Source organism: Salvelinus namaycush, chromosome 34 (assembly GCF_016432855.1).
Source record: "Salvelinus namaycush isolate Seneca chromosome 34, SaNama_1.0, whole genome shotgun sequence".
Lineage (NCBI taxonomy): Eukaryota > Metazoa > Chordata > Actinopteri > Salmoniformes > Salmonidae > Salvelinus > Salvelinus namaycush.
The window spans coordinates 10242059-10254998 of record NC_052340.1 but is presented as its reverse complement, the minus strand read 5'-3'; the positions used below and the strand labels follow the sequence as shown (position 1 = coordinate 10254998).

Genomic DNA, 12940 nt, shown 5'->3' with positions numbered 1-12940 from the left:
CACCCCTGTTATTACTTCTCATTGTGTGTGTGCATGTGTGTGTGGTGTGTGTCCACGCATGTGTGTGCTTGTCTGCCTGATTGTGTGAGTGTGTGTGTGCGTGGTCCCACTCATCCGTGTGTTTATCTGAGTGCGTGTGTGCCTGTGTGTGTGGCGAGAACAGCTGCTCCAGGTTAATTAGTGCATAAGATTATTATGTTATGTGGATGAGGTTAAACGTGTTGGAGGCAGGTGAGGTTGTGATGCCTGCAGCTGCAGATGAGAGGAAATCAGACCGAATCAAAGGGCCAGGAGAAACCTGCGTGCTTTGTTTCATGGCCTTACAACACAACCGCAACCTTCTTTGGGCATACAGGAGCAGCCGCTTATATCCGGTTCTGGCTTGGCTATAGATAAAGTCTGCACATGCTTCATGTTCACAGGGACTAGTCTGGTGTGCCAGGCGTGTGCTGTAGGTACCGTACGCCACGCTCCAAACACTACAATACCCGGGTGGCCTGGCACAGATGCATGCAGTGTGATTGTTGTCCTGAGTGTGACTCATATGGGTCCCGTGGGAAAACAGTACAGTATATTCACAAATCCTCATTGAGGTGACCAGTCTGGCGTGTCAATAAAGTTGTGTTGAGAGATTTTGTTGGTTAGGGAGGGAGCGTAGGTGTATGGAACTGTGGAGAAGGATGTGATGGTGGTGTATGGGCTGGTAACCTTGCCTGAGTCCTGAATACGTTTTAACTTTCTACAGCTGATGCCTAGGCTTTAGCTCAGAGGGATAACACGGTTTTGAGGCACACAGACTACGCAGATCACATAAACATGTTTAGAGGAGGTTTACCTGTTCGGGCTGGTTGGCATTGGACAGCGGGATGACCATCCAGATAATGTTGAGGTTGTTGAGGGCAGCGCTGGTGGAGAAGGAGCAGGGCAAGATGGCCGCCTGGCCGCGGGCTACCTGGATGCTGCTCTGGGTCACTGTGACATCCAACGCCCTCACACTCACTACAGAGAAAAACATACAGAGAGATTTAGTGGGTGGATAGAAACATTTCTGTAAAAATGTACTGTGGATAGAGACATTTCCTGTATCTGAAATATTTAACAGCAAGTCATACTCGAAAACATTTAAATGCTTTTGTTTTGATATAGCCTAAAATGAAGGTTAACTAATTTAGACTAGAGATCACTGCTCTTGGAGTTATTGGTGAATCATGGGCAGAAAGTACTTCAGTCACTCCATAAGTCCAATAATTGTTTCTCAAATCTCCTTTGATTGAAGAGAAAAGTTCCAGCATAATGTACCTATAAATGGATATGCAGTATATTTCAAACCGAAAGGTCACGTTTAATCTAATGGCACAACGTTATACCCAACCCTATCTCAACATTTCCATCTGCACAGCAAAACAAACACAATGTAATATCAAAGCTACTCTTTTAAAATGTTCTCCACAGCTAAACAAACATCCAAGTCTATTTTGAAATATCACATAAAATATGTACAAACTAAATATATACAAGAAAAGCAGGAATACTAATGACTATATCATGTGTACTTTTGCCAACCCTCTATAGGCCACCAACTTTCTATCTATACGAACGGTAGGATCGGTTTGCTATCATCCCAAATGAACCAATCGGTATCCTGTTTAGCTGTCATGAAATAGATAGATTGGGGGGGGGGGGGAAGGATGTACAACAACCTATTTCTGGAGCCGCTAAACATATTAAAGCCTCAATTGAGTTACATCCTACCGTAAAATGTATCTGTCTATGTTCAAGGCCCGGTGGGAGTAATCTTATCTGGACATAGTGAGGAACACAATGCCCATAATCAACTTAGAGAAATTGGGCATGTCCTGAGTCCTTGTCTACCATAATGCAGGATGATGATGCTGACATAAACCAATTGTATAGGTATGCATGTAGCCAGCTGCCACGTTATTATCACTGACACATTGCTCCTTCCTTGTCTGACTAAAATCACTTCCTACGCGTTGTTCCTCTGGCAAGCACACTTCAGCCCGGAGCCCAAGCTCCAGAAGGAGAGAAACACGAGAATCTCAGTGAGCACGTCTTGAGAGACAGTGTACCACACAGGCTAGCAACAGAGTTTAAAGGCTCATTGCAGTAAAAAGTGTTTTTCCTTTGTTTTGTATCATATAGTACAGCTGCTGAAACTAACACTGTAAAAGTGTGAAAAAATTGTATCAGAGTTATTTCCTGATCATTTCTGGTTGAAAAGATCCTCTACACAGGACGTTATAATCAGCAGGTTTTCATGTACTGCAAGGATTTTTGCTTGCCTGGTGCCATCACCAGGCAGTATATAGACCAGTAACAAAGAGTTCCAAACCTCTCTGCCAGTAACAGCTAGTTTTCAATTTTCCCCTCCCCACTCACACCAGTTCCAGCAAAAGTTCTGCTTGAGAAATTATTTTTGTTATTTTTTTAAATTTTTGACCATTTTAAGGGAAAACTATTAGAGAAAGGTACTAAATTGTTACCCAGAAACGATTTGATATTTAGATAAAAATGCCTGCATTGGGCCTTTAACTTCTTACGGGTACGTGGGATGGTAGCGTCCCACCTGGCCAACATCCAGTGAAATTGCAGAGTGCGAAATTCAAAAATACTAAATTCAAATATTTAACATTCTTGGAAATATATGTGTTATACATCAAAATAAAGCTTAACTTCTTGTTAATCCAGCCGCCGTATCAGATTTCAAAAAGGCTTTACGGCGAAAGCAAACCATGCGATTATCTGAGGACAGCACCCTGCATACAAACACATGAAAATCATATTTCAACCAGGCAGGTGTGACACAAAAGTCAGAAATAGCGATATAAAAAATGACTTACCTTTGATGATCTTCTTCTGTTGGCACTACAAAAGGTCCCAGTTACATCACAAATGGTCCTTTTGTTCAATAATGTCCTTCTTTATATCCTTAAAAACTCAGTTTAGCTGGCGCGCTTCAGTTAATAATCCACTCAGTTTCCCTCCATCAAAATGCATACAAAATGAATCCCGAACGTTACTAATAAACTTTTCCAAACAAGTCAAACAATGTTTATAATCAAACCTTAGGTATCCTAATACGCAAATAAACGATCAAATTTAAGACAGAGAATAGTATGTTCATTACCGGAGATAAATAAGAAAGAACGCACTTTCCTCCACGCGCTTGGAAACACTACAGCCAAAATGGGAGCCACCTAGAAAAACTAAAATTTCTGGGTAATTTTTCCAAAAACCAGCTTGAAACTCTTTCTAAAGACTGTTGACATCTAGTGGAAGCCCTAGGAACTGCAATTTAGGAGGACTTGGGCTTATAATTATAGTACTAGCCATTGAAAATAGTGGTAAGTTGAATTCTTTTGGGGGGGGGGTGGTTTGTCCTCTGAGTTTCGCCTGCCATATCAGTTCTGTTATACTCACGGACATAATTTTAACAGTTTTAGAAACTTTAGAGTGTTTTCTATCTAAATCTACCAATTATATGCATATCCTAGCTTCTGGGCCTGCATAACAGGCAGTTTACTTTGGGCACGCTTTTCATCCGGATGTCAAAATACTGCCCCCTACCCCAGAGAGGTTAAACCCAATGGAATAGAGACTAAAGCATTAAAGGTAGGCCTGGTTGAAACACTTCTCTGCGATATTACAAACTATATTAAGATGTTGTGGCTACTGCCACTCAATTGCTCTCAAGCTTTGCTTCTACTTTACAATGTGGCTGTCAGGCTATTATTGTCTTTCAGGTCAAATCTGAGAAAGTTTATAAAATAATCTAAAAAAGTCACTGTCAATCATTTTAAAGGTCAGTCTATTCATCTGTAATACTGAGAAACTCCAATGATTTGTTTCTAAATCAATCTCTACATTGATCTCAGATTAGTGAGAAATGAAGGATGTTAATACAACAAGAAAGGAATATAAATTAATATAACACAGGCTATGTATGGCCTTAGGTGACTGTGATCCATCCTTGACCTCGGGAGATTTTTTCAAAGCCATGGAGGTCCCATTTCAATGGAACAACTCAAACCTCTGAACCCAAACAACCAAATCTGGATTCTAGTAGAATTTGTTTTCTTTCAAATACTTTAGCTGCACTTAGTGAGCTAGCCTGGCGCATGGTATCCAATTGGTAATTACAGTCTTGTCTCATCGCTGCAACTCACATACAGACTCGAGAGAGGCAAAGCTCGAGAGTCGTGCATCCTCTGAAACACAACCCAGCCAAACCGCACTGCTTCTTGACACAATGCCCGCTTAACTTCTTGCGACTACAGGGGGTGCTGTTCCGAATTAGCATTTTGTCGTCTCCAAATTAAACTGCCTAGTACTCAATTCTTGCTCGTACAATATGCATATTATTAATTCTATTGGATAGAAAACACTTTCTAGTTTCATACAAAGTTGGAATGATGTCTGTGGGTGACCCAGAACTCTTTCTACAGCGAAATCCATGACAGACAGTGAAAGGTCTGAGAGCGAAGCTCTGATTTCAGATCAGTTTTAAAAGTCTGTGTATATCCTATGGAACGACACGAACTGCACCCGCCTTCCCCTGGATGTCAGTAACCAATGAGAAGTGGAATGGGCCTTCTGCGTAGCTCTCAGAGGTTATAAAGGACCAAGGAGTGAGGGTAGCCCCCCTTTCGACGCTCGCCTTTACGCAGGAAGACACCTCCGGATGCCATTTTCAAAGGCTCGGTTATCAACGTAAAATGTATCCGTCTGTAATTTAATTCGATATAGGACTTAGAAACATCATAAGGTAGTTAATTTAAACCGTTTTATAGCAATTTATATCCGTTTAGTGCGATTTTGATGCATTTCTATGTGAAGCACCGGGCACATTTCGGGGTCCCGGTCGAACGTTAGCGGGCATTTAGACGGACAAAGGACATCTTTCGACCAAAAGAAGATTAAACCCAAGAAAGAATACATTGCCCAAGAATCTGATGGAAGAACAGCTCAAAGTAAGCAATATTTAATATGATAAATCGTTGTTCTGTCGAAATATTTTAAACGCATATTTCGCCATTTTGTTTGTTATCGCGTCACTTGGCGAACCCTGTATTGAAAAGTAAGGATAATTTTAAAAATGTAAGTCAGCGGTTGCATTAAGAACTAATTTGTCTTTCGATTCCTGTCAACCCTGTATTTTTTAGTCAAGTATATGATTAGCTTTCAATTAAACTAGATCACTCTGATAGATGACGTCAGACATATTGAGGCTTGATTTCCTAGTATTTTTATTGTGTAACCACGGTTTTGTATGGCTAAATATGCACCTTTTCGAACAAACTGTATATGTATGTTGTAAAATGATGTTACAGGAGTGTCATCGGAAGAATTCTGAGAAGGTTAGTGAAAAAATTAATATATTTTGGCGATGATAACGTTATAGCTCCCTTTGCCTTGAATTCATGCTCTACTAACGTTTGTACATGTGGTATGCTAACTTATCGATTTATTGTGTTTTCGCTGAAAAACGCTTAGAAAATCTGAAATATGGTCTGAAATCACAAGAACTGTGTCTTTCCATTGCTATGCTTTGTCTATTTTTATGAAATGTTTTATGATGAGTAAATTGGTCATACACGTTGCTCTATCTAGTAATTCTAGTCGATTTGTGATGGTCGGTGCAATTGTAAACTGTGATTTCTACCTGAAATATGCACTTTTTTCTAACAACACCTATCCTATACCATAAATATGTTATCAGACTGTCATCTGATGAGTTTTTTTCTTGGTTTGTTGCTATCAATATCTTAGTTTAGCCGAATTGGTGATAGCTAGTGGTGGAGAGAGAAAATGGTGGACAAAGAAAGATGGTGTATTTTGCTAACGTGGTTAGCTAATAGATTTACATATTGTGTCTTCCCTGTAAAACATTTTAAAAAACAGAAATGATGGGTTTATTCACAAGATCTGTATCTTTCATCTGGTGTCTTGGACTTGTGATTTAATGATATTTAGATGCTACTATTTACTTGTGAAGCTATGCTAGCGATGCTAATCAGTGTGGGGGGGGTGGGGGGTGATCCCGGATACGGGGTTGATACTCGTGAAAGGTTAACCCGGAAGCCAGCCGCACCAATGTGTCAGAGGAAACACCATACACCTGGTGACCATGTCAGCGGTGCATTGCGCACTCGGTCCGCCACAGGAGTCGCTAGTGCACGATTGGACAAGAACATCCCTGCCAGCCAAACACTCCCCTAACCCGGACGATAGCTAGCGCTAGCACTGTGATGCAGTGCCTTTTAGACCACTGCGCCACTCGGGAGGCCAAACATACATTTTGAATACTTTCTCAGCCCTATAATAAGTGTATTCTATAACGTAGATAAAGCAGTCCAAAGAAAGAAAACCAGTCGCGCGAGAAGAAAAAGGACCTTGAGGCAAAATGGAAGACACAAGCGCTTATCTTTTCCAAACTCCTCCAAGGCTGCAGCTTTCTGCCCCGAACAGCTGGAGTCTCATTTTCAAAACACTGGATTATGGGGACAAGTGCTCAAGAGCCTAAGCCCTCATGACTGCAGAATGCACCACACTCAAATCTTATTGCCTGGAGAGATGTATGCACATGGCCTGGCCATCCCTTGGGAACACACACAGCATTGGGGAAATTGAGTGACATTTGAGTTGCTAGATAGACATTGTCTAACACCAAAGGAAGGCAAAGTGATCGGCTGGCATGCCTGATAGTGTTGCAGTGCTTAACCTGTTGGTGGAAAAGTGAAAATGGCCATGTCCAGGACTGTTAAATGGTATACCCAAACTTGTGAGTACTTAATGGTGGATAATGGACTACTAAAAGTACTTAGTGATGTATCTTAAAATGTAATGGGCTGATGAGGAGTCAGAACAGCCCCAGCATACCAGCCAGAATCCACTCCCACACCCATTCCCCCGCCATCCTTAGATAAGAGGCCTCAAGGAGAAATGTACAGTACCACCTGAAAAAATGTTAATTTATGGTTTGTCAATGGATTCCTGTAGGCCCATTTTTATTAAACCCTCATAAGGTCACCAGAATGTGAATGTTTGTTTGAAAAACTACATGAATAATCAGTTGACCACTTCACATGTTTTAGTTTTTTCATGTATCTCTTTTCTGTGAGAGAGAGCTGCACCAGCCCTACTTTATTTTTTATTTAACCTTTATTTAACTAGGCAAGTCAGTTAAGAACAAATTCTTATTTACAATGACGGCCTACCCCGGCCAAACCCGGAAGACGCTGGGCCAGTTATGCGCCGCCCTACGGGACTCCCAATCACGGCCGGTTGTGATACTTGGCAAAAATTGGTTGAATCAGCATTGTTTCCATGTCATTTCAACAACAAAAAGTACATGTGATGATGTTGAATCAACTTGGAAAACTGATTGGAAATCGCAAAAAGTCATCAACGTAAGAGAATTTAGTCTTTTTTTTTACCTAAATCCACTGACACGGTGACATTTTTTGTTGATTTCACGTCAGCTGACAACTCTACCAAAACTAGACATTTAAGGGACGTCTGTACGCAGTGGGGAAGCTCTGAAAAATGAAATGCTCATGCATAAATAAAGTGTCCACAGAAAGAGTAAGGGAACCGTCCTTTGATGAAAAAATATTGGTGTAGATATTGAATTGCTCAAACCTAGTCTTGTAGTTTGGAGTTGAACCACTCACGCTTGAGTGCTAAGTACTGTACATGGATGTGTTCCCCCTCTCTCGGCTTGTGTAGGACAGTGTGTAATGCTAATGAGCTAAATGTCACACCCATTTTGTTTACCCCACTCGTCCCATGACTTTTTAATAGACATCCTGTCTTCCATTCCACTGCTGAAGCCCCGGAGCCAGCCTGGAAGGATGTGGAGTACACTACTACTACCGCTAACTGGGCTTTACTATGCACTACCCCTCTTCTCTGGGGGCCGACTGTACTGTACAGTATATATGTCCATTCACTGACAGTGGGAGTGAGGCTGTGTTTGTGTTCCTAGGGAACTCTAATGGAAAAAGTCACCTTAGGCAGTCCTAAAAGAGCCTGCAGCGGACATCTCGCTTAAAACAGATTCCTCTTTTCATCCAGGAGCCGAGTGTTAAGAATTCCTGTTTATTAATGCATGGGAGCCATACCACTGAGAGGAGATCTGTCTCTCTCTCTCTCTTACACACACACAGTGGTTAAATGATGTGAGAATATCCTGCTGAGATCAAAAAAATCCACAAGGAGTCATTGGATCAGAGTTGATTAAGACATGACAACCGTCTTCTATTGTGAGCCAGTGCCCTTGATGCCTATAGGAAGCCTGCTATACTACAAATGAGCATAGGGGGTGGAAGTGAAAACACGTCATTTTATCTCTCTCTCGCTCTGTGTACAGCTCTCCATGCCATCACAGTAGCACCTCTGCCATGGGCGAGTCAGCCTCACTCTAAATTCCTCTCTCCCAGCCAGCTCATTTGCATCACAGGCCCGTGCTTTTATTCATGGCTTTCTTTTATTCATGTTGCTACTTTCATTTCTGTTTCCAACAGATGCCCTGATGCTCTGATCTACTGCTGCTGGGCTGGAGTACACTGCTGCTGTACCATCACTGGGTGGCCTGAGGCTAAAACAAACACCGCACTCGAGGATGGTGGAAAGATCTGACCTCATCACTCAGCTGGGTCACTACGGAAACATAGTCCCTTTCTTATTCATCTATGAAAAATAGTCCCTTTTGGGATTTCTTTACCAGCACCCAAAAATGAGTGCTATTCTAATGCTCTTGAAAGGAAGGAAAGCTGATGTGATGTGAATGGCACCACGTTGCTTGTGTTGGGTACATCCCTGCTTCCCCAATCTCTTCTCACATATACACCATTCTGAATTCATACACACTCCCATGGCCCCATGGCCCTCCCATGGCCTTGCCATGACTGTTGAACCTCTGGACAGCAACAGAATGACAGGAACCAGACCAAAGAGTTCCCAAAATCAAAAAAAGTCAGTAGGAGGCAGATACATGGACCCCCACACACACACACACACACACACACACACACACAAAGGGTTATTTGTCCCTGGCCTTGTTGGGGCCCAGGGGCTTCACAGTGCGGTGCTTTCACAGAGAGGGCCTGTGATCTGTGAGGGCCCCGCGAGGCCCTACCGTGTGAAACTCAGGTGGTAGCTGGGCCCAGCTGCTTCTTGGCACCTTACAAATGACTCCGCTCAAAGCGTCGCAGAGAGGGGGGGGGGAAACAAGCGCTCTCGGAAATTGCACTCCTTTAACAAGAAACAATGTTTGCTTTGTCTCTGCTTTAGCTGACATCTTTCAAGCTCACTTTTTAACTTGCTAACCTTTAAGATGTCCTCTATATCAAGGAACTTCTCCATGAATGGACCATGACTCCCCATCTCGTCTCTGATTTTGAAACCTGTGAGTTCCTCATCATAGAATCCCTCATTGGACTCAACAGTACAGTGGCATAAATGTTTGACATGAACAAAAACAATTATAAACAGTGTTCTAAAAGCTGTTTCTGAGGAACATGCAGCTCCTTGCATGATGTGTGGAACAGAACAGTGGGGGGATGAGACTCGAGTCGCTCACTCTACATTAAAGAAACAAATTCATATTTTATCAAGGTGCCCCCATAGCGTCTGCACACAACCTCGGCTAGGCTGGTGCAAAACAACAGGGCTTAGCCTAGTGTCTTCAGTCTGCCCTGCACAACGTCAATGCTGATTGGCTGGGGAATTCAGCTGGTCACCGGATGATGTCAGCTGTCTGCCAGAACTTTTCACATGACTGGCCAGGCCTTATCCAGCTGGCCCCCTCTTCCCGCTATGCCCAGCCCAATGAAAGAACCATAAACCCTCTCCTCTCTCCCCTTCACCCTCTCCCGCCCGGCCCCAGCCCGCGTGACCTCCAGCCCGCGTGACCCCCAGCCACAGCCACCCCTCTCACCAGCCCACACATGCTGAAGTAGCCTGCTCAACATAACTTCGGCTAATACACTGCTACTAATAACTTTGGCTAATACACTGCTACTGTAAACACTGCCACTGCAGTGTACTACTACTACTACTACTACTACTACTACTACTACTACTATTCAGCACCAACTGACCAACCAGTCTTTAACACAGACACACCGCTCCACCTACACTGAAAGTAGCCCGCCCCACAGTAGCCCACACACTACTGTGCTGGCCCTCACAGGGCTGAGAAGGCTATCTTCCCCAGTCTCCACAGTGGTGGTTGGTGAGAAAGTGCTCGTAGCCATGCACAGGATGGCACTGAAGCATCACTGCAGTTAAAAGTAGCCTTCTAGTGCAGGGCTCGGCCATGATGTCCCCTTTCACTGATATTATTGACAATCAGTGACAAGAGGGGCTTTTGTGAGAGATGTTGTTTATGTGTAAACACAGGCCCGGGTGGAACGAGACAGAGCTCTCTGTAAACTGTCTCTATCTCAGGGGACTGCATCCAGCCATCCACTCTGTCCTGGTCTTTCTCAGCACTCCAGACCGGTGAGACTGTGAACACAAGAGCCTTGCAGCGAAGGACAGTGAGTGACCAGCGACAGTGAGTGGAGCAGAACATTAAAGTAGGCCAGGGCCCCTCATGCCCGGATTAACCCCAACTAGCTAGTGCTGGAAGAGAAGACTGCTAAAGCTGCAGACAGATGGCTTGGTCTCCCGCACATGCAGCCTGGCCAGAGAATGTCTGTGGCTTTACACACACAGCAGTAGGCTAGTGCTATTTAGCACCACTGTTAACACAGGGAGCGCAGTTTGGACAGAGCACAGCCACAAATTGTCTGTGTGCATGAGCATTATTGCCTTGACTATGTTGCCTTTGTGCAGTAGTGCAGTGTACAGGTTTTAACACTATAGGACCACCACATTTGTCCCCAAGCTTCAGCCTCACCTGCAGAAGCCAAACAGGGTAGAGTAATACATACTGCAATACAACTAATACATACAACATATAACCAACAGGCCTACATACAACCACTGGATCAGAATAGTGAGGCAACCCAACAAAAGAAAAACAAATGTGTTGTTGTCATGTGCTCCTGGGTCTCTAGAGGCAATGCTTGAATAAGCACAGCATTATCCTCGCAGCTAGCAGTGGTCAGCACGGCTTTCGCGTCATCCGTGATGTGCCTAAAGTAGCTCCGTCTCCTCCTCCAATGGCTGGTCGGTATAGGGACTTCCCCATTCTTTGTACTGCTACAGAGACAGACAGACAGTATCCCTGCCAAGCCAACCACTCCAGGACTGGGGCTGCTGCCATTGGGTACTGATAGGGCCTCCCCTCCACACTGTCTATCTGCAGGACAGGACAGGTAAGCCGCTTCTTCTCGCCTCTCGGCCTGGCATGCCCTCACATCACCTGCAGATAAGGGGCTATTCCAGGAACGACCTCCTTCCTTGCTGTGGCTGCAGGTAAACCCTCCCTCCCTCCCTTTCTGGCTGGCCTCCATACTGCCTGTAGATAATAGCCTCTCCTGTAAAATACCTATTGGCTCTCCCTCTCACTGCCTGCCGATAAAGAGCTCTGCCTGCCTGGGCTGGCCAAGCATCACAGCAATGGCTGTCTGTCTGCAGGTGAGTTGGTCAGTAGAGCTCAAGTCGTCAGGGCCAACAGTATTTATCAGCGTCTTACTTTAACATTTTCATCGATGAACTCAATCTCAACCTCAACTCCTACTTATTCTATGCGTTGTAAAATCACATTCATGGACTAATCATAGCCTAGCATGCATGATGAAATTGTTGGCTTTCACTTCCATGACAGGTAAACCGCTAGTGATCTAGCTACCGTACGCCTAAAGCAATGGCATGAAATACATGAGTAAGACGAGGAAACTACTTTATAAGTCAGGAGGAGTAGCAATCTTCTCCCCAGGCTCTGTCAAATGGGGAAAATGTCAGTGATTGTTAGACTGAGCCTCTAAATGCACTGGATGTAAAAAGCAGGACAGAGGGGAGAAGTGGGGGAGAAAATGCCTGTACCGAAGGGTGTAGCTTTTCATTTTTTTTACAGAGAAAGAGAAGTTGACTGAGGGACAGAGAAATTGACAGCGAGGGTAGAAAAGAGGCTGAGTGCGTACTTTACAGGACAAGATCAGTGTCAATCAGAGGAGAGTCAAAGGAATGAAAAGTGCACAGGGACTGTTGATCAGACAAGGGCAACGCCACCAACCAAAGGATCTGACAATGGACATTACCATTTAATCCCAACGGTCATCACTATTCAACCCCAGAAAGGAAATCACCGGCCCTGTTCAGATACTAGTACAATGCCTTCTCCCTTCATTCGTTCATTGTGGTAACAACCACTCGTCTGACTTGACTGAACTAGTCAAAGTCATTTGGTATTGTAGTAACCTCGCTCAGTTAAGTCAGATCAGTTGTCATTACAAGGTAGATAGCTGAGAAAGCAGAAGGCTGACTGCGTATCTGACTGCCCTCTAGTCCTCTGAGTTGACAGGCATAGCCAAACACACGACCCCTGTGACCTTCGTCCACAGCAGGTCAAATGTACAGAGGGCAAAGGTCATGAGAACCAATGGACAACTGGTCCCACTGAATAGAGAAATCCTGATGATAAATAACCATGCAATGCAATGTTCTTGTTTGGGCATTTCCTGTAAAGCTATTTTAATAATCTCATTTAGATTGCGCTATGCTAGTGGTCTAGCATCAGACAATGGATGTGATCTGGTTTAGTTCTGATGAAATCTGGTCAAAAATAACCTCCCCAAAAATAGTATATAGGATGGGCAGTAGTTCTTATGAAATCCCAAAATAATTAAATTAAGCATCAAGGTTCCAGGTTGATTTGCCGTATTCTGAACGCACTACAGCAGAGAGGAAGGAAACAAGCCACACGGTTATGTGAGTAATAAGTGTTTCCTTGGTTGGTAGACCAATT

The 12940-nt window shown here is 43.8% G+C and overlaps 1 protein-coding gene across 2 annotated transcripts in view; it reads right to left on the bottom strand.

Moving 5' to 3' along the window:
* LOC120028229 (immunoglobulin superfamily member 11-like) overlaps positions 1 to 12940 on the bottom strand; it is a 105957-nt gene that overhangs the window by 15413 nt on the left and 77604 nt on the right. Inside the window, exon 2 of one of the 2 annotated variants that reach the window (XM_038973386.1) lies at positions 836 to 999. In XM_038973386.1, the coding sequence (XP_038829314.1) occupies positions 836 to 999 (164 nt within the window). Of the gene's footprint in view, positions 1 to 835; positions 1000 to 12940 lie in introns of those variants that run through there. The other variant, XM_038973387.1, reaches the window with a different exon arrangement.